The 25,066-nt window shown below is 51.6% G+C and overlaps 1 protein-coding gene across 10 annotated transcripts in view; it reads left to right on the top strand.

The window, feature by feature from the left end:
• The window catches only part of SULF2 (sulfatase 2), a 128,095-nt gene that overhangs the window by 70,338 nt on the left and 32,691 nt on the right, over positions 1–25,066 (top strand). For all 10 annotated transcript variants that reach the window (XM_070246887.1, XM_070246883.1, XM_023626696.2 and 7 more), the window contains one exon: positions 19,588–19,739. In XM_070246887.1, coding sequence (XP_070102988.1) covers positions 19,588–19,739 — 152 coding nt within the window. The remainder of the gene's footprint in view (positions 1–19,587; positions 19,740–25,066) is intronic.

Here is a 25,066-nt window from a genome sequence, read left to right as displayed (position 1 = left end):
CCCAGGAGGGTCCACTCCCTGCCAGGCCTGTGTGGACCACTCCTCCCGGGGAAAGCCGAACTCCAGTGGTGGAGGGGCCAGATGGGAACAGTGCCACGCAGCCCAGCCACATGTGCCCTTTGGATGACAAACGGGCCCAGAATTGCCAAATCTAATTTGTCAGAATTGCGAGATCCAGATTTTGATGTGAGATTCCCCAGTTTTCAAATGTGGACTGTTCGCTTTACTTTTTAAAAGTAAAAAAATAAAAACACCAGGCAGGCTCCAAGCAGACACACCTGTGGGACGGATCGGGTCCACAGGGCACCCCCGTTTGCAAACTTTTTTCTAACCTGCTGGTTCTCAAGGGAGCACACCGCCCCCTAGGGGCTAACATCCGTGAAGTCATGCCTGGTGGTTGTAACAGTCGAGGGATGCTGCTGGCTTCCTGGAGGCAGGAACCAGGGACCGCTGATGTCCTGCATTGCACGGAAGAGCCCCACGCGGCCCCCAAGTTACCTTCCATTCCACATGGCTTCCGAGTTTTCTACCAGATCATTCCTATGAGCCGATTATTCTGTGTTTATTGTTATCTGAGCCTTGACCCCAAGTCCATTCTGTATATAAACACTGAAGATTTTTTGCACAGTTTTGCTACACCCTGAATTTTCCAGGACTGTAAGTGATAAGTAAACAGAGGGGATATTCTACTTGAATGCAAAACTTCCCCAAGAGTTACTCCTCATTGCTGAAAATCTCGTCACTGATGGCAGTGCCGCCCGAAGCGTCTGACCTGCCGATGCCACAGGCCACCCGTCTGCGTGCATAGATGTCACGCTCCGTGAATCTGCGTCTAGGTGCACGCCTCTGACTGCTGCATCGTGTCTCCTTGAGGGATGTGCTCGAGAAAGTTCATACTGAAATTTGTCTTTATTATAAATTGCCTTCCTTTTATTTTTCTTGTAGATTGCGTTTAGAGCATTGTATTGATTTGGGGGGAATGGTGTGCATAGGTAGCTTTTGTTTCCTATACATTTCCTTTTAGGAGAATATTTGTCATAGAAATGGATCATCATTCTGATGGCATTGAGAGCCGCTCTTTGAAGGATGAGCTTAGCGTCACATTTCCCGGGGTGATAAGTAATACGCATTGATTGATGGTCTCCCCAGCCCTGTGCTAAGGGTCTGTTGTGGGTTTTCTCCCCGTGTTCTGTCACATCCTTCTGGACAAAAACCACACTTTAAAAGGGGCAAAAAGATTTTCAGATCCAGCTGGTCCTGATGTTGACTCGGCAGGTGATAAAACCTGTCGCTAGCGCTGGGGGAGCCCTCCACGCCCAACTAATCGAGTTTCCAGGAAATGGACGGCCTCAGTCCTCATTTGCTGGAGCTTCATGACCCTCCCAGGGAGTGGGTGGCTGAGGCCAGCATTTAATTAGAGGCCCAAGCAGCCCGCCCTCCATGCCTCCGACACCTCAGCTTAGCCGGGGCCTCGGGGTCATCTGCAGCCAACCTTCCTCGATAGCAACGACCTTGCCAAAAACAGGTGGGCAGGACCCAGGAGCTCGTGAAGGGTGGGCAAGCAGCAGCCCCCAGCCTTCCGTCTGGTCATGTGCTTGTCCTGCTTCTCCCCAGCAATTAGTCATTCCTCCTCCCCATCCAGCAGCCAGAGGAAGCTTTGAAAAATGGAAATCCTATCATGTCACTCCTTGCTTAAAACTCTACACTGACTACCCACTGCTCTTAGAATAAATTCACGGCTTCTTGCCAAGGCCTTGCACAGCCTCGGCCTGCTCACCTCTCTGTCCACATCTCCTCCCTCTCTCCCTTCTTTCCTCAAAACTCTTGGAACACCTGGCCTTTTGCTGTTTCTCAAACATTCCAAGGTCATACCTGCCCCAGGGCTTTGGCACGTGCTGTTGCCTCTGCCTCGGCACCACTCACACCGCTTGTTCCTTGTCTCATTAACCTTCCATCTCTAACGTCCTCTTTGCTTCCCTGACTTCCATGTGTCAGTTAGCCCTCCCCACCCACTGCCACTCTCTACCATGATACCCTGCTTTATGGTCTCCATAGGACTTATCACCCCCTGGAAATTATCTCAGGTGTTTTGAACTTATTTCCTGCCTCTTTCGTTCACTGCTCTATGCCAGATCCAAGAACAGTGACTGGCAAATATTGGGTACTCAGTAAAGATGTGGATGAATGGATGACTCTTAGGCCTTAGACTTGACATAAGCAGAAAATGAGAACAAAATGGAATTTGGATTGCTTTCTCATCGTTCTAGCATTAGGAAATATAATTGAAATTAGTTCTGGCAAATTTAGCCTAGTCCCAGTGCTCAGACATTGTCATCAGAACCCCAGCTTTCTGCTTCTTGGATTGCCTTTCATTTGGGTGGGCATTGTTCTTAGGATAAAGTGATGTTAAGGTGGCCCCCATAGGTCCCACCTCACCAGCATCATGACCCTGGCTGGGCTGGAAGAGAGAGCTTCTTTCGGATGCTCCAGCAGAAGTCTCAGGGAAGGCTCCCATTGGCTCAACTAGGGTCATATGGCACTCCCTTAGCCAATCACAAGGCCAGGGGAGATGGGCTACTCTGATTGGCCAGGCCCAGATCGTGTGCCTAGCCCAGGAGCTGAGGGCTAGAAACAGCCTCACCAGAAGGCATAAGACCAAAAGAGGGGAACACTTGGTTCCCTCAGAAGGCACAGTTACCAAAAGACAGGAGAATGGCTGCTGGGCAGAAAAATAAACCAGATGTCCACTAGGGAAACCCAAATCCAGCTTCCCCATCAAGGGACGAGTGGGAGGAGAGCCTTTCTCGCAGCCCCCAGCTCTCTGTGTCCAGCACGGCTGCCTCCTCCGTGCGTGATCACCGCCCCACCTCCCTCATCTGCTTTGCCCCAGTTCCCACTTCAGCAAGATCCCATCTCTGGCATCCAGAACTTTTACAGCATTGATTTATCACTTTGTGCAGCAATTTGCGTTTGGTGTCTTTTCAAAAGCAGAAGAAAGAGACTCATGTTGTAACCTTGCAAGCAGCCCAAAGTTAAAAGGATCCGGTTACAGAATATCAGAAATGTCTCAGCCCTGAGAGCTTTGGGGCTCTGGGTTTATTTAATGCATTTCTTCCTCAGCCAATTTGTCTGCCAAAAAAACAAAGATTTCAGTCCTGTGGCATTTTGCATCTAATATTTATAGTGTTCTAGAGTTTGCAAAAGCACTTCCTTCTCATTTATCACTTGTTCCTCAGGAGACCTCAGCTCCACCCCCAGAAAGTTAACGAGGTTGTTCTCTTCTACCCAAACCAGGGGCTCCAGAAGCCAAATGATGGATGGTGGAGGGCTCCCACCCCAGGGCCCCTCTATCCGCAGCAGGGGTGGGATTGAAACTCAATCTGGACCAGCTCAGCTCCCACTCTGCGCTGCTTGGGACCAAATTTGGGTCTTGCAAGATGGCAGCCAACAGCCTGAGTCCACACTTCAACCCAAAACATTTTCTGTTTGAGTTACAAAGTGTTATTTAAAATCTGGAAATTTCACCAAAAAATCCAGATTCCATGCTTTGCTTAAAAAAAAAAGAAGATGATGATGATGATCTTGCCAATATTGGCAACATTCCTGAATGGTAGGGTCAGCAGACGACAGCCCACAGGGACCTGTCACCTGTTTTTATAAATAAAGTTTTATTGGAAACAGCCACGTTCCTCTGTTTACGTATTGTCTAAGGCGGCGTTCGCTCCACAGCGGCGAGTGGAATGCAGTCGTGTGCCGCATGATGACTTTTCCGTCACTGACGGTCTGCATATGCGACAGTGGTCCCATAAGATTAAGATGAGCACCATATAGCTTAGGTGTGTAGTGGGCTATACCATCTAGGTTTGTGTAAGTGCACTCTGATGTTCGCACAAGGAGAAAATCGCCTAATGACACATTTCTCAGAATGTATCCCCGTTGTTAAGCAACGCGTGACTGTAATTGCAACAGAGACCATATGGCTGCAATGCTGAAATATTTACAGTCTAACCCTTTGCACAAAAAGTATGCAGACCCCTACTGGTGGCAGTAGCCAGCTGGATTTGTGTCACAGCTACCCCCAGTATTTGTTAGAATTTAGGTACAGCTGAGGGCACTTTGGTCCCCAAACAACGGTAGTTTAGAGATGATAGACGCTTATTGTTTTCTCATTTGACAGTTTGGGCATTAACAGCCCAGAGATGATATGGCACAGCCGGTGCTGGCGTCCAGGCTCTTTCTGTGACGTTGCTCCACCATCCTGGGGGACTGCCCTTGTCCAAAATGTCCCACCACATCCACATCCGGCCAGCAGGAAGTAGGAGATGCAGGGGAGGCACCCCCACTTCCTGCACGGGCGTTGCCAGAAATCACACAGCGCTCCCTCCCACAGCTCCGCCAAAAGTTGGTCATGGCCCCGTCCAGCTGTGAGGGAGGCTGAGAATATAACCTCCATTCTGGCAGCCTTGTGCCCAGCTAGTCATTCTGTTGCTGTGGAGAAGGAGCAGATGGGCGCTGGGGTGACAGCAGAGTCTGCGGCACTTCCCGGAAGGGCGGGGATCTCCATTCCCCACACGTGTTCCCTTCTCTCATTCTCGGTCCATTTCATTCGTTTACAGGAGCATCTGAACCTCTATGAGTTTCTGTGCCCGGTTGTCAATTATGCACATTCCCTCCCAGGAGAGAGGAAGAAAAGGAGCTGATGAACTCGGGGGCAGAGGAAAGGTCGCAGGCGTGGGATTGTGCAAAATGTGTCCCCCTGTTACATAAACTCGTGATTGGGTAGCATTGGGCCAAGTGCACTCCCCAAGCTGGTACTCAAAACGCTGGGGCCGGGCGGAGGATGCGGTGCACTTTCAAAGCTGTGAGGCGGTGGGGATTGTGGTCAGGATGCTCGCTCCTCCCGGGGAAGAAAACGCCATCATCTGAGCAGCGCTGAGCTGATCCCGCCTCGCTCCTGGATACGCTCCCTTCTGCGGCTTCCCCCTTGCTTCTCCTCCCCACCTGCAGCTCCTTTCCAGGCCCCAGGCTGCTGTCTCACCACCCTGACCCCTTCCTCTGGAGCCCAGGGCCCCTTCTCCAGCTAGACTCATTTCCCCACCAGGAAGTTTACCCCCTTTTTGTGCCATGGGACCCCCACGGCATCTCATGAAGGCTCTGGATCCTTTTCAGAATAATATCTTCAAATTAAATGCCTAGAAGAAAATACACAAAATTACAAAGGAAGCCAGTTATATCAAAATACTTTACGAACTGTGATATGTATGCTGCTTTCTACGTTAAATCCCACGATGTACGATTATTTAGCCGATAACTGATAGGTCTGATACCATCCACTTTCAAAGTAGTGCCGGCTTAAATGGTATTTTGAGATGTGTGTGTTAACTGTAATGTGATATGAAAATATCTGTGACTTCTGTGGGTGACAAAGACACGTGCACTACCGTTACTGTGATTGAAGGAGATGCTAGTTAGAGGATAACGAAAATAAAGATGTCGTTTTCCCACCCAGGGTCACGGACCACAGATTAAGAACCTGTTCCTTCCGTGATCTCTTCAATTCCGTGGCGTTAAATGCCGTCTAAATGCTGACAACTCCCAAATGTCTACCCCCAGCCCAGACCTCTCCCCTGAACCTGGGTGCATATCTCCAGCTGCCGCCCTGTCTCCACCTCGATGTCTAACCCGCCCCACCAGGTTAACGTGTCTACCTTGAGCTCTCCATCATCCCCCAGAACCTGCCCCCCGACGATGCCTCCTTCCTCAGTGACGGCAGATCTGTGTTTGTTGCTTGGACCAAATACCTTGAAATTATCCTTAACTCCTCTTCCTTCTTTCCTGCACCACATCTAATCAGTCAGCAAATCCTGTTGGTTCCACCTTCAAACATAGCCTGAAACTGGGCCAGCCCAGTGGTGTAGTGATTAAGTTCACGCATTCCGCTTCAGCAGCCCAGGGTTCGTGGGTGTGGATCCTCGGCACAGACCTACACACCGCTCATCAAGCCATGCTGTGGCAGCATCCCACATACAAAATAGAGGAAGATTGCCACAGATGTTAGCTCAGGGCCAATCTTCCTCACCAAAAATAAAAAGGCCTGAAACCCACCAAGCCCTCTGCTCCAACCTGCTTAGAACCATCCCACGTGACAGCCTCCCAGAGTCTCACTTCCCCACCTCATACTGTTCTCAACCCTAGAGTATAAGCTCAGTGGGGACACAGTTTTTCTTGTTTGTGAATTTTTTTTAAAAGATTTTATTTTTCTGTTTTCTCCCAAATCCCCCCAGTACATACTTGTGTATTTTAGTTGTGGGTCCTTCTAGTTGTGGCATGTGGGATGCCGCCTCTGCATGGCCTGATGAGTAGTGCCATGTCCACACCCAGGATCCGAACCAGCGAAACCCTGGGCCACCGAAGTGGAGCGTGCAAACTTAACCACTCGGCCACGGGGCCAGCCCCTTGTTTGTGAATTTATTCTTTTTTTTTCCAACAGTATCCCCAGTACCTAGAACGATGCCTGGTACATAAGCACCCCTCTTCTAATGTCTAGTGAATGAATGAATGAATATATAACATCGTGATAAGTAATATTATTATAATAAAAAGAATAATCAGCATTTGGGGGGCAGTTTCCCTACATTTTCTCATTGAATCCTTCCCAACTTCGTCAGGTAAGCGTATTATTATCCCCATTTTACAGTTGGGAAGACTGAGCTGCTAGGTGGAAGTGGCTGCATTTAAACCCAGGCTGTCGCCTCCAGAGCCCACACTCAACCTCCCAGGATAAAAGTCGTTCCTCAAACCCTGCACTTCTGGAAAGACTGGTCCAGATGATGTCTCTGCATCCTGCCTGTGTCCCCATGCCGAGGCTTCGAGAAAGGCAAAGGCTGAGGCTCTGGGGACGGCCCTCCCTCCACAGCCCATGGTGCGGATGGACCCTGGACGGATGGATCATGGGGAGTGGCCTCAGTGCGGAGTCTCTCTTCGCCCTGGAATTATGGCAGAAAGGGGTTGGAAGCTGGTCTGAGCCCATCGAGACGCAGGATCACTTGGATGACAAGGTCCGTTTGTCCTTGTCCCTGCCCTTAGCCACTGAGCGGCCCAATTGCTGTTTCCTTTTTCGCTCGAGGGTTTCCCTGCCTCTCCCTGCCCCGGCGGATGGGAGATGCTCCCGTCTGCGGTGACTGGGCTGCCGTCCCGCCGAGATGCAGGACCAGGTGGGAGCCCAGAGCTGGGCTGGAGGTGTGCCACCTGGATTTGAGTCTCAGCCCTGCCACTCACCAGTGGTAGGACATTGGGCAAAAAGGGACTTCGCCTCTCTGTGCCTCAGTTTCTCCAACTGTAAAATGAGGACAAAAATAGCATCTTCCTGATTGGGTTGTTATGGAACATTGTCATCATCCGACCCAGTGGTTATCAAAGTGTGCCCAGGACCCTGGACCCCAAGCTGTTTCATGATAATACCAAGACATTTGCCTTTTCGCCCTCGTTTTCCTCAGGGGTGCGGTGTTTTCCAGAGGGAACATAGCATCCCCACAATTATCTAAAAATGATATTAACCTACTCCTCCCCTCCCCACACGCATGTCTGCGTGAGCTGGGATTTTTCATGAAACGTGACCGAAACAGCATATCGCAACAGACTGAAGGCAGAAGTAGCTGTGAGAATTCAGCTGTGTTCTCTTAAACCGGATGTTAAAGACGTTTGCAAAAATGTAGAACAGTACAGCGTTTCTCACTAATTTTATTTTGTTTTGGGAAAATAAATTTATTCTTTTAAAAAACGTATATTAACAAGGAGCAGCTTTGTTCTTACTAATTTTTTTTTCCTTCTTCTCCCCAAAGCCCCCTGGCACATAGTTGTGTATTTTTAGTTGTGGGTCCTTCTGGTTGTGGTATGTGGGACACCGCCTCAGCATGGCCTGATGAGCGGTGCCATGTCCGCGCCCAGGATCTGAACCAGCGAAACCCAGGGCTGCCAAAGTGGAGCACGCGAACTTAACCACTCGGCCATGGGGCCGGCCCCTGTTCTTACTATTTTTAAATTTCTCAGTTTTCGTTTCTAATAGAGTAACCATCACTAGACATATGTGACATCAACAGGACTCTTTGGGGTCCTCAATAATTGTTAAGAGTCTAGAGGGACCCTGACACCAAAACGCCTGAGAGCTGCTGACCGACACTGGCCTGGGGGCCCCCTCCAGTTTTGCAGAGCGCCTCCACCGCAAAGTCATGTCTCGTGTGGATTAAAGAGATCCAGATTCAACCAGAAGATGCCGCAGCATCAAATAGAAAGACATCAGTTTAACGATTCTGCCCGCTGTTCCACTCAAACCGTGCGCCTGGGTGATGGGCAACGAGAATCCGCTCTTCCTCAGTCGACACGGTTCCCACAGGCCCCCGTACCTTGTGGTCGTTGGTTCAACCATGTGCTCATTTATCCGAGGGATGTCTGTTGAGGCCTGACTGCTTGCCCAGCCCTGTTCCAGATAGAAGGACACGGTGAGAGCAAGGCACGTGAAACCCCTGCCTTCAAGGGGCTGGTGTTCCAGCTGAGAAGGCAAGTGATAAAGACACGTTTGTCAGGTGGTGCTAAACACTGTGGAGAAACAAAGTCAGGAGGAGAAGGACAGCCAAGGGCGGGGAGCGGCCATTTTAAGAGGATGGTTAGGCAGGTAACCCAATGAGGTAACATTTGAACAAATAGCTGGGAAAGGAGTAAATGGTCTGTGCAGGTGTCTGAGGAAGATGCTTGCTTCAGAAGGAAGAGCAAGAGCAAAGGTCCTGAGGCAGAAATGAGCTCCAGGGGCTGAGAGGACAGTAGGAGGCCACTGCAGCTGGAGCAGGATGGGCCAAGGCCAAGCCGGGGAGATGAGGGCAGGAAGGGGGCAGAAGACGGATCATGTGGGACCTTGCAGGCCATGACAAGGACTGTGAAATTTGGTTCAACAGAGATGCAGAGACACTGAAAGGTTCTGAGCAGAATTGTGGCTTGATCAGATTTGTGATTTAACGGAATCCTTCTGGCTACTGTGGAGGTTGGAAGGACAAGGTTCCAGCAAGGTCCAGACAAGGGAGGGTGGTGCCCCAGACCAAGCCAGTCACAGCGAGAGGTGAGAAGTGCCAGTCCTCGTCAGTTCTGAAGATGGAGCTGCTGTGACACATTGTCAGTGGCTGTGAGGGGAGAGGAGCTGGAGACCTCCAGTGTGTGTGACCCGAGCAGCTGGCATTTCCTGGGATGCTGGGCAAGAAGCAAGCTGAGGATGACCCGTCACGAGTCCAGCTTGAAATGCCTGTTTGGTACCAAATGAATTGACCTGAAGGGAAATATTAAGTTTGTAACAGTCCAAACGATACAGAAAAATGGCAAAACATGAGGAAGACGCACACCGACAACTTGAATTTAGAAGATGTCACGAAGGGCAAAGACCCCTTTTTGTTTTCCCCGCCTCCTTGCGTGTGCAATGGAGTGGTTGATTCCGGGAAAGATGGACTTTCCGAAGTGTTCTACTTTATTTTTCACTGACCTTTCCAAATTGCTTTGGCAAACACTGTTTATTGTCGTTGGCTCGCCTCCGCGCTCCGGCCCATCCTTGCTAATAGATGTGTGTCATGCTCAGCCGACTTCTTTGTGCAGCATAAACATCCTCCCCTGAGCTCATGGCTGGAGTCTCCGAGGGGCCTTGTCGTTTTCCGGGACGGCGGCGCATCTGGTTTCTAACGGCCGTTTTCGTTTCTCCAGAAACGTGAGCCTTCCTCCCCTCCTTGATAAGGGAAAGCAGGCTGCGTTTGGGGAACTCACAGTTCCTTTTTTTGGAGTTCTCACTCTGTGCCAGACGTGATCTCATGTGTGCCTGCTCCCGTTTCATAGATGAGGTCACTGAGGCCTAGAGAGGAGCGCTCCCTTGCCCGCGGAGGCAGGGCGCGAACCCCAGCCCTCTGCCTCGGGGCACCCAGCTCTTCAGGACCACGCTGCACCCCCTCCGTCGCTGGACACCCACACGACTTTTGAACCTGTGCATCCAGCACAGGGTTTCTCAATCTCAGCATCAGGGACCCTTTAGAGTCGGATAATTCTTTGTGTGGGGCTGTCCTGTGCATTATAGGGTTTGGCAGCATCTCTGGCCTCCACCCGCTAGATCCCAGTAGCACCCTCACTCCCCAAGATGTGACAACCAAAAATGTCTCCAGACATTGCCTAGTGTCCCCTGGGGGGCAGATCGCCCCCGTTGGCCTGATACATGTCCAGTGCACTCTGTGCACAGACAGGCTTTGGGTCGACATCTCTACCACCCCCGCTGTCTCCTTTCCCAACAGGCAACGTTCGCTCCTGCAGATGCTGTCAGAGAAATCCCTTTAAGGAAAACAGTTAGTTGTCACTTCTCTAGCCCTCCTGTCCTCCCAGGGACGCTGTGAGGGTGAAGACACTCGATGGGGCAGCTTTGCCCTGCACGGCCTGTGTGTCTCACCCAGGTCCACTGACCCGTCATCTTGTCAGCAGCTGTCACCGTGTGCCCACTCAGCCAGGGGCAAGGGGCTAGAGCACCTGGCAAAGGCCCCTGCCTCGTGGACCCAACAGTCTAGGCGGGGAGACAATGATACACAAGAAAACAAGCACATCTACAGGGTCATTTCGGACTGCTGAGTCTTGTGAGTATAGAAAGATGGGTGACTTTCGACAGGTGATCAGGGCCAGCTTCCCAGAGGAGGTGACATCTCATCTGCGACATGACAGAGAGAAGGAGCCTGGCCATGTGAGAAGGGGGGAGGCGAGTGTCCAAGGCAGAGGGGAGAGCAGGTGCAAATGCCCGGGGGTGGCAGTGAGCTTGGCGTGTTTAGGGCTCAGGAGGCCTGGGGAGGCTGGACCGGAGTGAGCCGAGGGGCAAGTTGGGGGACGAGGGCAGAGACAGCAGGCGGGCGGGCAAGTCACTGAGCGGAATGGCGTGCCGGGTCTTGGGTTCAGAAGGGTCCTTCTGGTCGTTTGGCGGTGACTGGGTTCTGGGAAGGCAAAAAGGGAGGCAGCAAGTCCAGGTGGAGGCCATCTCAAATGAGGATGAGGAGGCCAGATTCACTTCCGTCTCTTTTTTGGACTTCCTCACTCTGACGGCCTTGCCTCTTTCGTTTGGGCTCCTGAACACTGGGTCTGAGCATTGGGCTGCAGCTCTGGAGCAAGTTTCTCATCACAGAGTCTTCCAGAACTCCAACCCTGTTTCGGCCTTAGAGTCTGATCGAGACTCAGAGTCCCAGGGTAGAGTCTGCTTGGCCAAGCTCAGCCACACTCCCACCCCTAGCGTGGAGAAGGGCACCTTGATTGACATTTGGGACCTTTGTATTTGGGAGGACCCGGGGGTGCAGTGGCTGTGGCTTTTCAGGGGCTATCTGAAAGAATGTGTGTGCGTATTCATGCATGTGTGTCTACACTGGTATATCAGCTCCAAAATATGGGGGAAACTACCAAATCAAAACGAATAAATATCTAATGAATTATTTCTATTTGAATATAAATAATGAAATGTAGCTTGATTCAACCGGTCAACCCTGGGCTGTTTCGACTCTTAGTTATTTATCGATTGTCTCTAATGTAGGATGTGGGCGGAGGTGGTACGGGATGAACGGGTACCCGGAGACGCCAGTGGCCTTCAAACAGCCTTGTTGACAGTTCCACCCAGATGGCCCATGATGGGGGAGAGGAAGTTCCCCACGGGCGTTGGGTGCTGTCAGTCCCATTAGCTGCCATTTGCTAGGCACTTAGGGTGTGCCAGGTACCAGTTCACATTCTTACGCATGTTAGTTCCTTCACTCCGAGTGACAGCAGGAGTGGCTTACTGTCCTCGTGGCCCACTGAGGCACAGAGGGATGAAGTCATTTGCCTGGGGTCCCGCGGTTAGGAGGTGGCAGACCCGGGTTCAAACCCAGACAGTCTGGCCGCAGAGACACATTCTTGCCTGGTCTTCCATGTCGCCGGCTCCTATGTTACTGGGAGAAAAGGGAATGGCTGCCAGGAGATGCAAAACAACAGTGCCCCCCACGTCAGCCCGACCACGCTCCAGCCGGAGAGTGACCCTGGGCCTCCTGTTAGTTTCCAGCTGCTGAAGTCCCCTCTCCCCCGTACCAAAAGGATGCCTCTGGCTGCCCTCCTGTGCAGGTTTATCACCAGCTCGTCTCGGTCCCCAGTCGCCGCAAGACACAGCTTTTACAGACCACAAATGCGATTATGACAAGGCAATTTCAGTGAGATCCAGGGCTGGGAGAGAGACGAGAAGGGCCTGGGCTCCCATGAGAGTGAATGGTTCTGCAACAGCACTTCACTCAGACAAATGGAGAGAAAGCAGCCGCCCAGGGAGGCGGGCGTGCGGCGCTCTCCAGACGAAGAGCCGCCAGCGCGGGCCTGCAGGACCTGGAGAGGGTGATGAAGGGACCTGAGGACTGAGTCCCCTCAGCGGGCGGGGGAGAGGGTGGGCTCTGCCATCTGCCTCTGCAGGGACGCCATTCAACAAGTCAAACGGAGCAAGAAGTTGGCTAGGAAAGGGCCACTGTGATGATGAAACTATGACAGTTAGTGGGTGCTTGTTTTGCGCCGGTTCTAAGCAACATGCCCATGTTAGTTCTCACAACAGCTCCATGTCATTATCCCCATTTTATAAAGATAAACGGAGAAACTGAGGTATCACGATTAAACCACTCGCCCAGGGGCACACAGCTTTCGATGTTGCGAAATGTCTCCAAGGCTCCCTTTCATGGGAAGTGTTTTTTCCAGCATCACTTCCTCTGGATCTTCATGTTTTTCATCACAGCCACTTTTCCTCCTTTATGTCCCTGATTAAGTTCACCCTCGACTAAGCTCGTCGGCTGCTATCTGAGTCTCCCGCCCGGGGAGTGTCCACATCCCCTCCGTCAGCTCCATTTCTTCTGTAACTCCATTTACATTTGACTCAAGCTTCCATTTCAGCCTTCTAACATTTTATTTCTTTGCTGCACTCTCATCTCTGTTGGCCAGTTCTCTCCTTCGATAATCCGCTTTTGTAAAGCGTCTTGGAGATTTGTCACTGGGAGACAGGGCGGCAACACAACTACGTGCATTCCTGTCTGTGCGTGAACTGAATGCCAGATGCCCCGTGACCGGTCACCGATAGACTTTGCGAGAAGTCATGTGACTGGCCGCTGATCCTGATGTGCATGTGTTATTTACGCAACAGTCTGTGGACCAGAGAGCTTGTTGCAGAGTTTGTGCTTTAGACAATTGCAGTTAATATCCTGCGGTAGCCGGGTTTGAACCACGTTGTGGGAGACTGGCATTTAAGTAAACTGTGGAAAGTGACATTTGTGCATGTGAGGACCGTGCAAAGCAAGGACTGCCTGTGTTGGCTGCTCCTGTTCTTGTTGTCGTTGCCACCCTCTGTTGTGTCATCGTTGGGTCATTCTTTGCACTGCGGAGCCCCTCACTGCCCTGGCCCAGATCAGAGCCTTCTCCTTAACTGACATTGCTTCCTCCAGCTCCCACAGGCCTGTTTTAAACCTCAGAGGGATCCTTCACCCCACACAGGGAATTTTGTTCTCCACCAAAGGCTGGACAACTTTTCCTGCAGAGGGCTAGATAGTAAAGATTTTGGACTTGCAGCCACATGGTCCCTGTTGCAACAACCAATTCTGCAATTGTAGTGTGCGTGCGGCCAGAACGATATATAAACAAATGGGTGTGGCTTTGTGCCAGAGAAATTATTTGCAGAAACAGGTGGCAGGCTGGATTTGGCTTGGCAGACTCTGCTCCACTCTAAGCATCTCATCGTCCTTTCCTGGAGTCTTTTAATTGCAGGTGAAAGAACTTAAACTGAATTGAGCAAACAAAGCAACAATAACATAAGGAATTTATTGGTTTACATAACTCAGGGTTTCTCAACCTCGGCACTACTGACATTTTGGGCCAGATAATTCTTTGTGCAGGTGGGCTGTCCTCTGCATTATAGGATGTTTACCAGCATCCCTGGCCTCTACCCACTAGCTCCCAGTAGCACCCACACACCCCCAGTTGTGACAACTAAAATGTCCCTGTTGTCCAACGTTCCCTAACTGAGAACCAGTAATATAACTGAAACTACTAGCATTAGAGGGGGCTTCAGGTAAGAGTGGACCCAGGGACTCAAACCAGCCTCTCTCTTTATTCATCTCTCTCTCTCTATTCTCTCTGTCTCTCTCTTACACACACACACACACACACACACACACACCCCTCTGCTGCTTTGTTCCATGTTGCTTCACACTCAAATAGACTCTCCCCTCTTGGTGGCAAGATGGCTGCCAGCAGCTTCAAGCATATGTCCCACCAGCTTCAAGCCCTATGGAAGAATTTCTCTTTTCCAGTAGCTCCCTGAGAATCGCAGGACTGACTCTCATTGGCCCAGCGTGGGTTACACGCCTATCCCTGAACCAGTGGCAGTAGCCAAGGGAAGGCAGTGCTCTGATTGGTCAGGCTGAGATTATGCATGCAGCCCTAAACTCAGGACTTAAGAGCCCATGTGTACTTAAGTAAGGAAGTGGTGGTACCCAAAAGACCACATTCGGGACCAGGCAGGAAAAACAAAAGTCTCCCCTGCCAGGTGTAAATTTCCACCCAGTGCCGGGCACGTGGGAGGCAGTAAGTGCCCCATCCTTTCCACTGACGCCAGCCCTGCTTCCTCGGAGCGGCCGTCAGCCGGCACGTTGTCAATGGCCCTTCCTGGCCTGGTATTAATTCCTTTCAATCTGCCTGCCAGGTTGTTCCACCCCCGGAGCAGACCCCATTTGCTCTTCCTCGTGCACCGTCCCAGCCACGAAGGCTCAGTGACTCCAGGCTCTAGCCGCGACATGGGCTGTATTTTTAATCTTGATTTTAATTCCAGCTCATTCTCCTGGTTGTATCTCCCAGCCCCGGAGCCCTGGGGCCCATGCTAATTTGTTTCTCCCACCTCAACTGGTGCCGGAGTAACCATTTTTAAAACTACCTTGGGGAAATCTAATCAAATGAGAGCAAAATCTAATTTGGCACTAAAAGCCTTTGACTGAAGCCCTGTTTTCTAGGGCCTTGTGGAGCTCGAATAATAAACTCTTTCTGGATGTTTTAAGGGTTGGTGGTGAGAGAGGAGAGAGATGTAAAAGAGGAGATTCTAGCAGAGGAAATAGCTCCTGACGCTTTGACACCCGTGGCATCGGACGACAATGAGCAGGGGTACTTCCAAAGGCACCCACTTCCCACCCCCAAGAAATAGTTCTCCTGCCAGCCAGGCCAAGAAGTCAGCCTCTTTAGCATTCCAGGCTGCACGTTTATCAGAAAGACCTTGGCCCAAATCTTCAGGGAAAAAGCAGTAGGATCATCAGCCGGGGGCTGGGGAGACCCCAGTTCCCCAGTGGGGAATTCAGTGGGCCCCTTTCTCCGGCTTTCATTCAAAACAGTGAAGTTCTGTGCTGGTTAAATCACTTGTGGTCCTAGGTTCCTTTCACAATGTGTCAGAAGCCGTGGACCTGTTTCCAGGCAAATGCACACAAAATGCAAAATCTGGTGTGTTGTATTTCAGGGGACATGTGGCCCCCTTCAGGTTTCCCTGTCGTGCTTTCTGTTGCTTCTCCTCAATGTGGCCTCCAGGATCCTCATGATCTGGCCCTTCTACCTTATGTTGTCCTCTCTTCTCTCCCTCGCTGGCCTCCTTGGGCTCCTCAGATGCCCCCAAGTTTGTTCCTGCCTCAGGACCTTTGCATTGCTATTCCCTCTGCCTGGAGCAGTTTTCCTTGTGTTGCCCTGTTCCCTCTGACTCGTTCTCATCCCTCTGAGGCCTCCTCTGACCGCTTGGCCCAGTGGTGCCTCTAGTGGTCCATGTCTGGTCACTTTGTCGCATCATCATCCTGTATTTTCTTCATTACTGTTATCACCAACAACACCATCTTTATTTGTCACAGTACTCCCATCAGAATGTCAGCCCCATGAGGGCAGGGATCCTGTTGGTCTCATTCACTGCTGTGTTTCCAGTGCCTAGGATAGCTCCTGCATACCATCGGTGTTTAATAAATAGTTGTTGAATGGATCTATTAACTTTTACCATACCTGGGCACACTGATTTTTTATTTAGTTAGTATTTTTTTCTCAATTATTTTATTCTTTTTACTTCATTTATTTCAAAGGAAACTGTTACGTCACCACCAGTATTATTTATCCTGAATGGAAAGTGTTGGGGCTCCATGAGGGGTCTTGTTAAATTTCATCCTCTTCCTTATTGAGGTTCTGAACCAATTGAGAAATAGAACTAAGGAGTCAGCAGATGGAAGCCGGAATCATGTCTTGATAAATCTGATAGAGGCCGGGTTTGAGGGCATGACTTCCTTTGGAGGGCATTTGCACTTCCGGATGCTAAGCTCCAGAGTTAAGCAGGCCTCCCGCTGAGCCAGGCCCACGCCTCTCTCCTCCTTATCCCGCAAGAGCGAGCCCCCTTAGACCAGCGTTTCCTGAAGGCGGAGGAAGCACTGGGTTCTGCACGCCCAGTTTGTCCCTCCAGACCCACCAGTCGTGTGTGCTGGGGGTCAGCAGACTCCAGCCCGTGGCCAAGTCTGGCCCGCCGTCTGTTTTTGTAAATAAAGTTTTATTGGGACAGAGCCGCGCCCGCTTGTCTGTGTCTCGTCTGTGACGGTTTTGACAACAGCAGCATTGAGGGGTTGCAGCAGAGACTGGCCCACAAACCCAAGAATGTTTACTCTCTGGGCATTTACAGGACCGGTTGCCGACCCTGCTGTATGTCATTCTCCCCCGAGGAGGAGGAGCAGGAGGGAAAGGAGAGAGGCCACTATTGGCAGAGTAGAGCTCCCTACGCGGCGAGAGAAGTGTCAGAGTGGAGAATAAGGTCCCTGAGGTTGAGTGGATCGTGTTCCTGGACTCGATCTCCAGGGCCTTTTCGGCTCCCGCCGTGCGTGCGGTTCTTTTACTAGGAAAGGAAGGTGTGGGGCGCTGGCGGGAGTTGTTCAGATCGCGGTTTCTCAACTCCAGGCTGCCGGCCGACGTTCTGCACTGGGTGACTCTGTGGTGGGGCCGCCTAAGCCCCATCGCATGTTTCGCAGCATCCTGGCCTCTACCATTCGATGCCAGTAGCTCCTCCCACCCCACGTTGTGACAACCAGAAATGTCCGCAGACGTTGCCAGGGGTCCCCTGAGGGGCAGGAGCGCCCCTGGCTGAGCCACCGCTTCCGAGGATGGATGTCGCGCAGGGTCTGAACCCGCTGTGTTCTGAGGAAGAAACTCAGGCCTTCAGCTGGCCTGTTCCTTTGCTGCTGCCTCGTGCTCCAGCTGGTTTCTCAGTCCTTACAGGCTGACAGCAGCCAGGGACGCGCCGTCACCGTTTAACTGGGCACCCGCCACCCACTTACATTTCACTCTCTGAATATTGGATGCTCCTCGGGATGCAGAGCCAGGGCAGCCAGTCCCGCCCCCGCTCCCCACAACGCCAGCTTCCCTCCGTTTGTCTTTGCCCTGCCCTCCATGCGAAGGGAGGCCCCCAGCCTGGGCCTTGTCCTGAGACCCCTCAGGGACACTCCCTTCCTATTTTCACCCCCTCTTGGTGCCCGATCCTTCCACGAGGTGTTTCATCAGCTCCTCCCTCGGGAGCACTCCCTTCCTGGCCCTGCGTGTGGGGAGGACTGCCTGGCGGTGCCTCTCTTTACCTGCACCCTGGGGATGCGGAATCCTACTGCTCAGGTTCTGAGGGGTCTTCCCACCGCTGCACAGGGCCAGCCACCTGCCAGCTCTCCAGGAGGACCCCGGGGAGGACTCCAGCTCCACCACAGCCCCTCCTGGCCCAGGCCTCTCTTCTCCGGGCCGACAGGCCTCCAGCGCTCTCCATGCTCTCTCGAAGGTTCCAGGTGGAGGGCCCATCTTATCCTCCGCTGGCATCATAGCCCGGCCCCAGCCTGCTCCTTCCTCCTCTGTGGAGGTTCACCTCCCCTGTCTGTCTTCCCATCGTGGGCTCTGAACTGACACCCACTGAACAGTCTGTCAGGCCAGTTCTAAGCCCTCTGCTGTACCATCTCTTTAACTCTTAACCCTGAACTCTCCAATTCTTGCCCTCTCGGCGGTAGGTCCAGAATGTCTTGGAGCCCCAGTGTCCTCATCAGAGAGAGAGGGCCAGCAAAGGGCCTCTGTTTCTGGAAAAACTCTCACAGGTTTTTCCATTTCATAAAAATGGCTTTACAGGTTATAATTATTTAAAATCGTACTTGCTCTTTGGGAAGAAAAAAGAACAGAAAGTATTGCGAAGAAGATCTTGTCTGTTACCTCCTCACCCACAGTCTTTCGCTGTGTCCCCATCCGGTTGAATGCGGTTGATGCTTTTTAAGTCAGCTTCGGTGGTCATGCACGTACGCACGCGGGGAAGTACTCTGCTTCTGCGTGTCCTACTCTGCTTCTGCGTGTCCAGCTCAGTGGAGTTTCACCAGCTGAGCCACCTGTGTCCCAGCAGAAATAGAACGAGGCCCTCGCCCGAGAAGCCTGCCACCACCCGGACCCCTTCCACTCCTCCCTGTGTCCAGAGAGAACCACTGCTCCTCCTCCCAACAGCATAGATCTGTTTGCCTATTTTTGAACTTCATATAGATGGGATCATGCAATGTGCATTCTTTCATATCTGGCTTATTTCTCTTAAATTATTAGATGGTTGGGATGCGGCCATGTTATTGAACGTGGCACTAGTTCTTTCTCGTTTCCATGTCCTATTTCATTATACAAATGTGCAGCATGTATTTATGCATCCTTTTGTGGATGGACATCTGATTGGTTTCTAGTTATTTGCCATCATGAATACTGCTGCTGTGAGCGCGTCGTGCACGTGACTTTTGGTGAACATAGGAATACAGTGCTTTTGAGTAAAAGCCAGGAGTCGAATCGCTGGGTCAGAAGGTAGGAACATGTTCAAGTTTAGCAGACACTGCCGAACTTGTGGTTGGAGCAGTTTGCAGGCCCGCCAGCAGAATGTGAGCTCCACCTGCTCTGCATTCCCACCAACCCTGGGTGTTGTTCGTTTTTTTAATGTTAGCCATTCTGGTCACCGTACAGTAGATAGAATTCAAGGAGTCCATGAACTCAAATGAACAAAAGTTACACTTTTATATTTTCATTGACCACAACTGAAACTTAGCATTTGCATCAGTTATGAACACAGGCTCCAAACCACAGCAGCTCAGCAGAGTCTGTAACTCTGTCATGCATAGAAATCACCGAGATTTTAATTGCAAATACTGCAGAGTATTTCCACTCATCACTACTTTGAAATTATCACCTTCTTCAAGATCTTGCTTTTCATGTCTTAATAAAAACAAAAAAAAGGACACATTACTATATGGCAAGTTCTTCTAATATTTTAATAACTATATTTTGAGATCATCAGTTTTCTCTGTAATTCTCTGTATTTTATTTTATACACGTGAGGACAGTTGAGAAGGAGATCCTAGGCGTCACTTGCTTGCAGGGGGCTCTGTGGCCCCGGGGATGGTGTGTGCGGGCCTTGGGCACATGATGGCTGAGTGATGAGTAGAGGACGCCTTGGCCCCCGCTTTCTCACCTCGGGTCCTTCTTCCCCTCCAGCTTTCTTCGGGAAGTACCTGAATGAGTACAATGGCTCCTACGTGCCGCCTGGCTGGAAGGAGTGGGTCGGCCTCCTTAAAAACTCCCGCTTTTATAACTACACGCTCTGCCGGAACGGGGTGAAGGAGAAGCACGGCTCCGAGTACTCCAAGGTGAGTCCGCCCTTCCCGGCCGGTGGCGGGCGGGCGCTCAGCAGGTAGGAGCACGAGCCCTGCTACCTGGGTTCGGATCCTGACGCTTCCTGACAAGTGCGACCCTCAGCCGCTTACTCACATCCTCTGCTTCTCGGTTTTTCCATCTCTCAAATAATAGTCTGTTTCTGGGGATATTGTGTTTTAACAGTCGGCTGACGCAGAATATTCTTATAGAAAGTGTATAGGTCAATGAATTTTCACAAGCCGAAGACACATGTTACCAGCACCCAGGTAGGTCACGGAGCAGAATGTCACCACCCCCTCTGAAGGCCCCTCCTGTGACTCCTTCCACCAGCTCCCCTCCTGCAAGGATAACCATGGCTCAGCCTTCCGGCTTCGTGGATTAATTCTGTATCGGCTTCTCTCGCTGTATTTTGCTTCCTTGGCGCTGTGTTGAGATTCTTCCGTGCTGTTACGTGTGGGTGTAGATCCTTCAGTCTTGAGCCTTCATTGTGGACCGTGCCACAGTTTATTTGTTTGTTCCCCATGTCGTAATTTTTCTAGTTCCAATTTGCTTAATTGATAGAAGGTGAAGTGCACAGATCTTACGTAGACGCCTCGGGGAGTTTTCACCTGTGTGCGCGTCTGTTTAACCAGCGCCCGGCTCGAGCTTTAGAGCAGGTCCAGCCTCCAGAAGGCTCCCTCGTACACCTTTCCAGTCAAAACCCCCACCCACAGGCAACCCCCATTCTGACCTCTGTCACCGTGGATTGGTTTTGCCTGTTCTAGAACGTCACATAAATGGAGTCATATAGTGCATGTTCTTTGGTGCCTGGCTGTTTTCGCCCGGCGTGACGGCCGTGAGATTCAGCCGTGTGGTTGTGTGCATCAGCGCTGTGCACTTTCTGTTGCTGCGTAGGATTCTGTTGTATAGGTGCCAGGTGTTTATCCATTCAGTGACTGCTGGACACCCTGGCTGTCTCCAGTTTGGGCCTGTTATGAATTAAGCTGCTGTGAATATCTTTATGCTTGTCGTTTGGCTGCGTACCTGGGACATAGGATATGTTACGTGGTTGAGCCAGTTTACACTCCAGCCAGAGGCGTGTAAGGGTTCCAGTTGCTCCACTTTCCCCGTCAACACTGGTGTTGCCCTCTTTGTTGCAGCCGTTTTGCTGGGGGTGGAGTGTATCTCATTGCGGTTTCACCACAAAGGTGTCTGAGGATCATGGGAGCTGACCACGTGGAGCTTCAGCAGAGCCCCATACACACAGTAAACGCATCTCAGCTCGGAGCGGGCAGCGAACTTCCTCTGTGAAGGGCCGGATACTAAATATTTCACGCTTTACGAGCCATACCGTCCCTGTGGCAGCTGCTCAAGTCAGCCATTGGGGTGCAAAAGCAGCCATAGGTGATACGGAAACAAGCATGGCTGTGTGCTGATAAAACTTTATTTACAAAGACAAACAGTGGGCCCATTGTGGCCCACGGGCTGTAGTTTGCTGACCCTTGACTTAGATGATAATGGTAAGGAGGAGGAAGAGGAGAGACTGACAGTGGTGTTTCATCCAAACTTTCCATTAAAAAAAAATCTGGAGACTAACAAATATTCCTGCCCCATCTAAATCTTCAAAGTCAGCTCAGGCATCCCCCCACAGCTGGTACATTCTTTCTCAGATTGTCAGACCCATCCCTCTCTCTTCCCCACTCCCACTGCCACTAGCCCTGGGCTTGGCTTGCTGTCATAACCAGGGTTCTCTGGGTTAGTGTGACAGTTCATTGGGGCTGCCCTCTCCAGTTCATCTCTCTCTGAATTGCTACACAAGGCCCCTCAGCGGAAATCACGAGGGGACAGGCAGTCACACAAACAGGATAGCAAGCTGGGAGTAGGTGAGACAGTAGGGAGTGGTGGGGACTATGGAGAATGTGTCTGAAAGGGGGCAGCAAATTCTCAGATCGGGCCTGTTGGTCTCATGTAGACATGGGCCCAAGATGGCCAGGTTTTCTGATTTTTCAACAGAAACCACACATTTGTACATCTTCTCCTGTGAAATTTCATGATTTTTAAATATTGGTAATTAATTCAGACTTTTCGAAAATTCTACATGAATCAAGGTTGCCTGAGGGCCAGGCCTGACCCTCGGGTCTGCAGCCTTCGCACCCCATTGCGCTGTTCTGCCCGCTGCCCTGCAGCGGCTGTGCAGAGAGCTTCCCTCTGGGAGTCCGTGGACTTGGGGGGACGTTGATTGCGTTATTCACTCATTCCCTCAACAAGCGTTGATTCCTGTGCCAGGCGCTGGGTACCCAAGGGGGAACAAAGGCAGGCCCAGGTGCGAACCTCGTGGAGCTCTGTCTGGCACGTGGAGGCGCGTTATAAACTGTGAAGTGATGGCACTCTGTGCGCACGCACACACACATCAGCCCTGTCTCCTCTGTTTTGTCATCCCCAGTAGGAGCCATTTCAACCAGACGGGCTTTGTCGGTTATTACAACTGTCTCAAAATCTTTACTAGTGCTGTCCTGCCCTGAATCTATCCAAGTCTTATGCATCTTCTCTTCCATGAAGGCTTCCCGGAGTGCCTTAAACTACAAGATTTATTCTTTCTTGAATCAGACTGGCCTCTTTCAGTTTGTGAACAGAAACTCAACTCAACATGGCTCCCTTGAAAAGGAAACATAGTAGCCTTCTTAACTGATCCAGCAGTGATGACGTCAGACATGGCTGGATCCAGGGGCTCAAACTAAATCTCCAGGCACTGGTTTCTCTCTCCTCTAAGCTCTGCTGTCTTCTCTTGGCCCCATTCACAGACAGACTCCTTTGCCCTTGCCCTCGCCCCACCCTGGAGCCAGACCCTGGACCATGGGCTGAGAATAGAGCCCCAACTAACAGGGGAGCGTTTCCACCGGAAGAAGCTGACTAGATGCTCAACAGCCTAAAGATACCCTCTCCTGCTCCCCTTCTGGAAGCACTGGCACCTTTAGGGGTCCCTCCCTCCTGCCTTTGCCAGGTGATCACCACTGCTGTGTCCCCTTACTCAGTCTGATCGCCCCAGCCGCAGTGGCAGGAACCATGTGCCATCACCTGGGCAGCGCCCTCTCCCCTGACTCTGTGTCTCACTCTGCACATAGTAGGCCTCCCTGGCCTCCCAAGAGAATTAATTCCAAAGTCCTGGTGGGGGGTTCAGCAAGCCTGCTGGACTCCTTGGAAATAGAAATTATAGTTTCTTGGGGCCAAACATGCTGTTTCTCTCCCCCCAACCTCAGCAAAGCAGGTTCTCCAATACCTAGAAAAATCCGCCTGCTCCTTGTTGAAATTCCTCGCGTGTCCACGCCTGGTCTCAGAGCAGCCCGATAATGGAGTTACCCCGGGTACACGGAGTGCCCTCGGGACTGAGGAGGGGGATGTGGCAGGGCTGCTGTTTGGCCCCATTTCCACCACACACACATCTCCCCCTGTGAATGAGAGGAGCCCCCGTGACAGGTGGTAGGATTCCTGGGCCACCTGTTACTGGAGGCCTGGGAACGGAGGGATGGGGGGCCCCTCTGGAGTCAGCTGGCTCAGGTCCAGAGTTCAAGTCCTGAGGGTGGCAGTGGACATTGGGAGCCGCACCATCGGGAGGGAGCAGGAGTGAGCTCAGGGTTTCCAGCCGAGGCAGAGCCAGGAGCCCGTGCGCTGGCCCCGAAGTCTGGGAGGTAAGTTGCCTCTCCCAGGGCAGCGTCCTCGCTGGCCTCAGGGGCCTCGGTGGGCGGCCCAGGTGGGGAGGAAGTGGCAGCCCTTCCAAAGCCCCCCTTGAAAGGCCCTCTGAGGACTCTGTCCCGAGTCTCTAATCCCAGAGGTGGGCAGGTGCCACAGACGGGGTCCTGCTGGCAGGGTGGAAAGAGAGGCAGTGATGGAGCAAAGAATGACGTAGAGCAAGTATTGACGGCGGAGAGGGTCAGAGAAGGCAGAACAGGTGGCAGTGGGGGGACAGGAATGACCTAGGGTCGGGTCACGGAAAGGGGCTTCCAGGTGGGGTGGGAGAAGAGGCGCAGGTGGTGGGGAGGCTCTGAGGAATGGCGGTCTCCGTGCACTCATGCGTCTACCCTCTGGCCCAGCATTGGCACTTGTCTCTGTTCTGGAGAAACTTCCCTCGGTGCAGGAGGGGGCGTGGCTGAGCTGTTGGTTGCAGCTTTGTTTGTTTTTGAAAGAAACCAACAAAGAAACCCACCAATGCAGGAAATGACTAAATGACCGTGAAGCATCCTTCCCCTGGAGGATTCTGGAAAAAGACAAGGGGGTCTGCCTCTAAAGCCATCAGAATGGCTTAGGACATAAGACTGAGTGGAAAGAGTGGGTTGCAGAACTCGTCCTGGTCCCTGCTCAGATGCCACCTTCCTGGACCACCCTGCCTCCCTCCGTCCACTGATCACCACTGATGCTCTGACCTGTGTCTGTCACAGATTCCTTGGTTAATTGTCTGCCTCCTCCCACTGGAATACAGGCCCACGAAGGCAGGAATGTTCATCTGTCTTGTCACTGCTCTGCATGTTGGATGAATGAATGAAGATGCACAGTGCGGTATAATGAACGTAAGAAGGTGCATAAAGCAATGCTCTGACATATGCAACACCAGAAAGAGACTTCCTGGGAGGGGACAGAAGGGCCGAGATTGGGAGCGGGGGGAGGGGTAATCAAAAGGAACTGCAGCTTTGTTTCCCCCATTTTCATTTTCACAAGGAGATGCAGGCGTGTGATTCTTGAGGAACGATGACTGACACTCAGTTAGACGGATGGTGCTTCAGACACTGTTGGAATCATTTTACGTGAATTGAGCCATGCATTTCCCACCACTGCCTGTGAGGTGTATGCTGTTACTGTTCCCAACCGGCAGATGAGGAAACTGAGGCACAGAGAGGCTAAGAAGCTAGGCCACACAGCTAGGAAGTGGTAAAGCAGGGTTGGAACCCAGGCCATCTGCCTCAAAAATCTATTCTCTAAACTGTGAACCTTGGGCCCAGTCCTGCCCGCCCACTATTCTTGTACAACCCTTGAGCTTAGAATGGTTTTTACATTTCTAACGAGTTGAAAAAAAATCAGGAGAAGAGCAGTTTTCATGACGTGAAAATAACATGAAATTCAAGTTTTAGTGTGCACAAAGTTTTATTGGAGCACAGATGTGCCCGCTCATTGACACAGCGGCTGCTTCCACGCTACAGTGGCTGAGATGGGTGGTTGTAACTGAGCCGTCTGGCCTGGAAGCCTCAGGTATTTCCTCTCTGGCCCTTTACAGAAAAGGTTTGTTGACACGCAGTGTGAACCACAGTATACTCCTCTCATTAATAGTTTTGTTTGTTTGTGGGGGAAAAAG

The sequence above is a fragment of the Equus caballus genome, chromosome 22 (genome assembly GCF_041296265.1).
Source record: "Equus caballus isolate H_3958 breed thoroughbred chromosome 22, TB-T2T, whole genome shotgun sequence".
Lineage (NCBI taxonomy): Eukaryota > Metazoa > Chordata > Mammalia > Perissodactyla > Equidae > Equus > Equus caballus.
The sequence above is the reverse complement of the archived record's forward strand: the minus strand, read 5'-3'. Positions and strand labels throughout refer to the sequence as shown.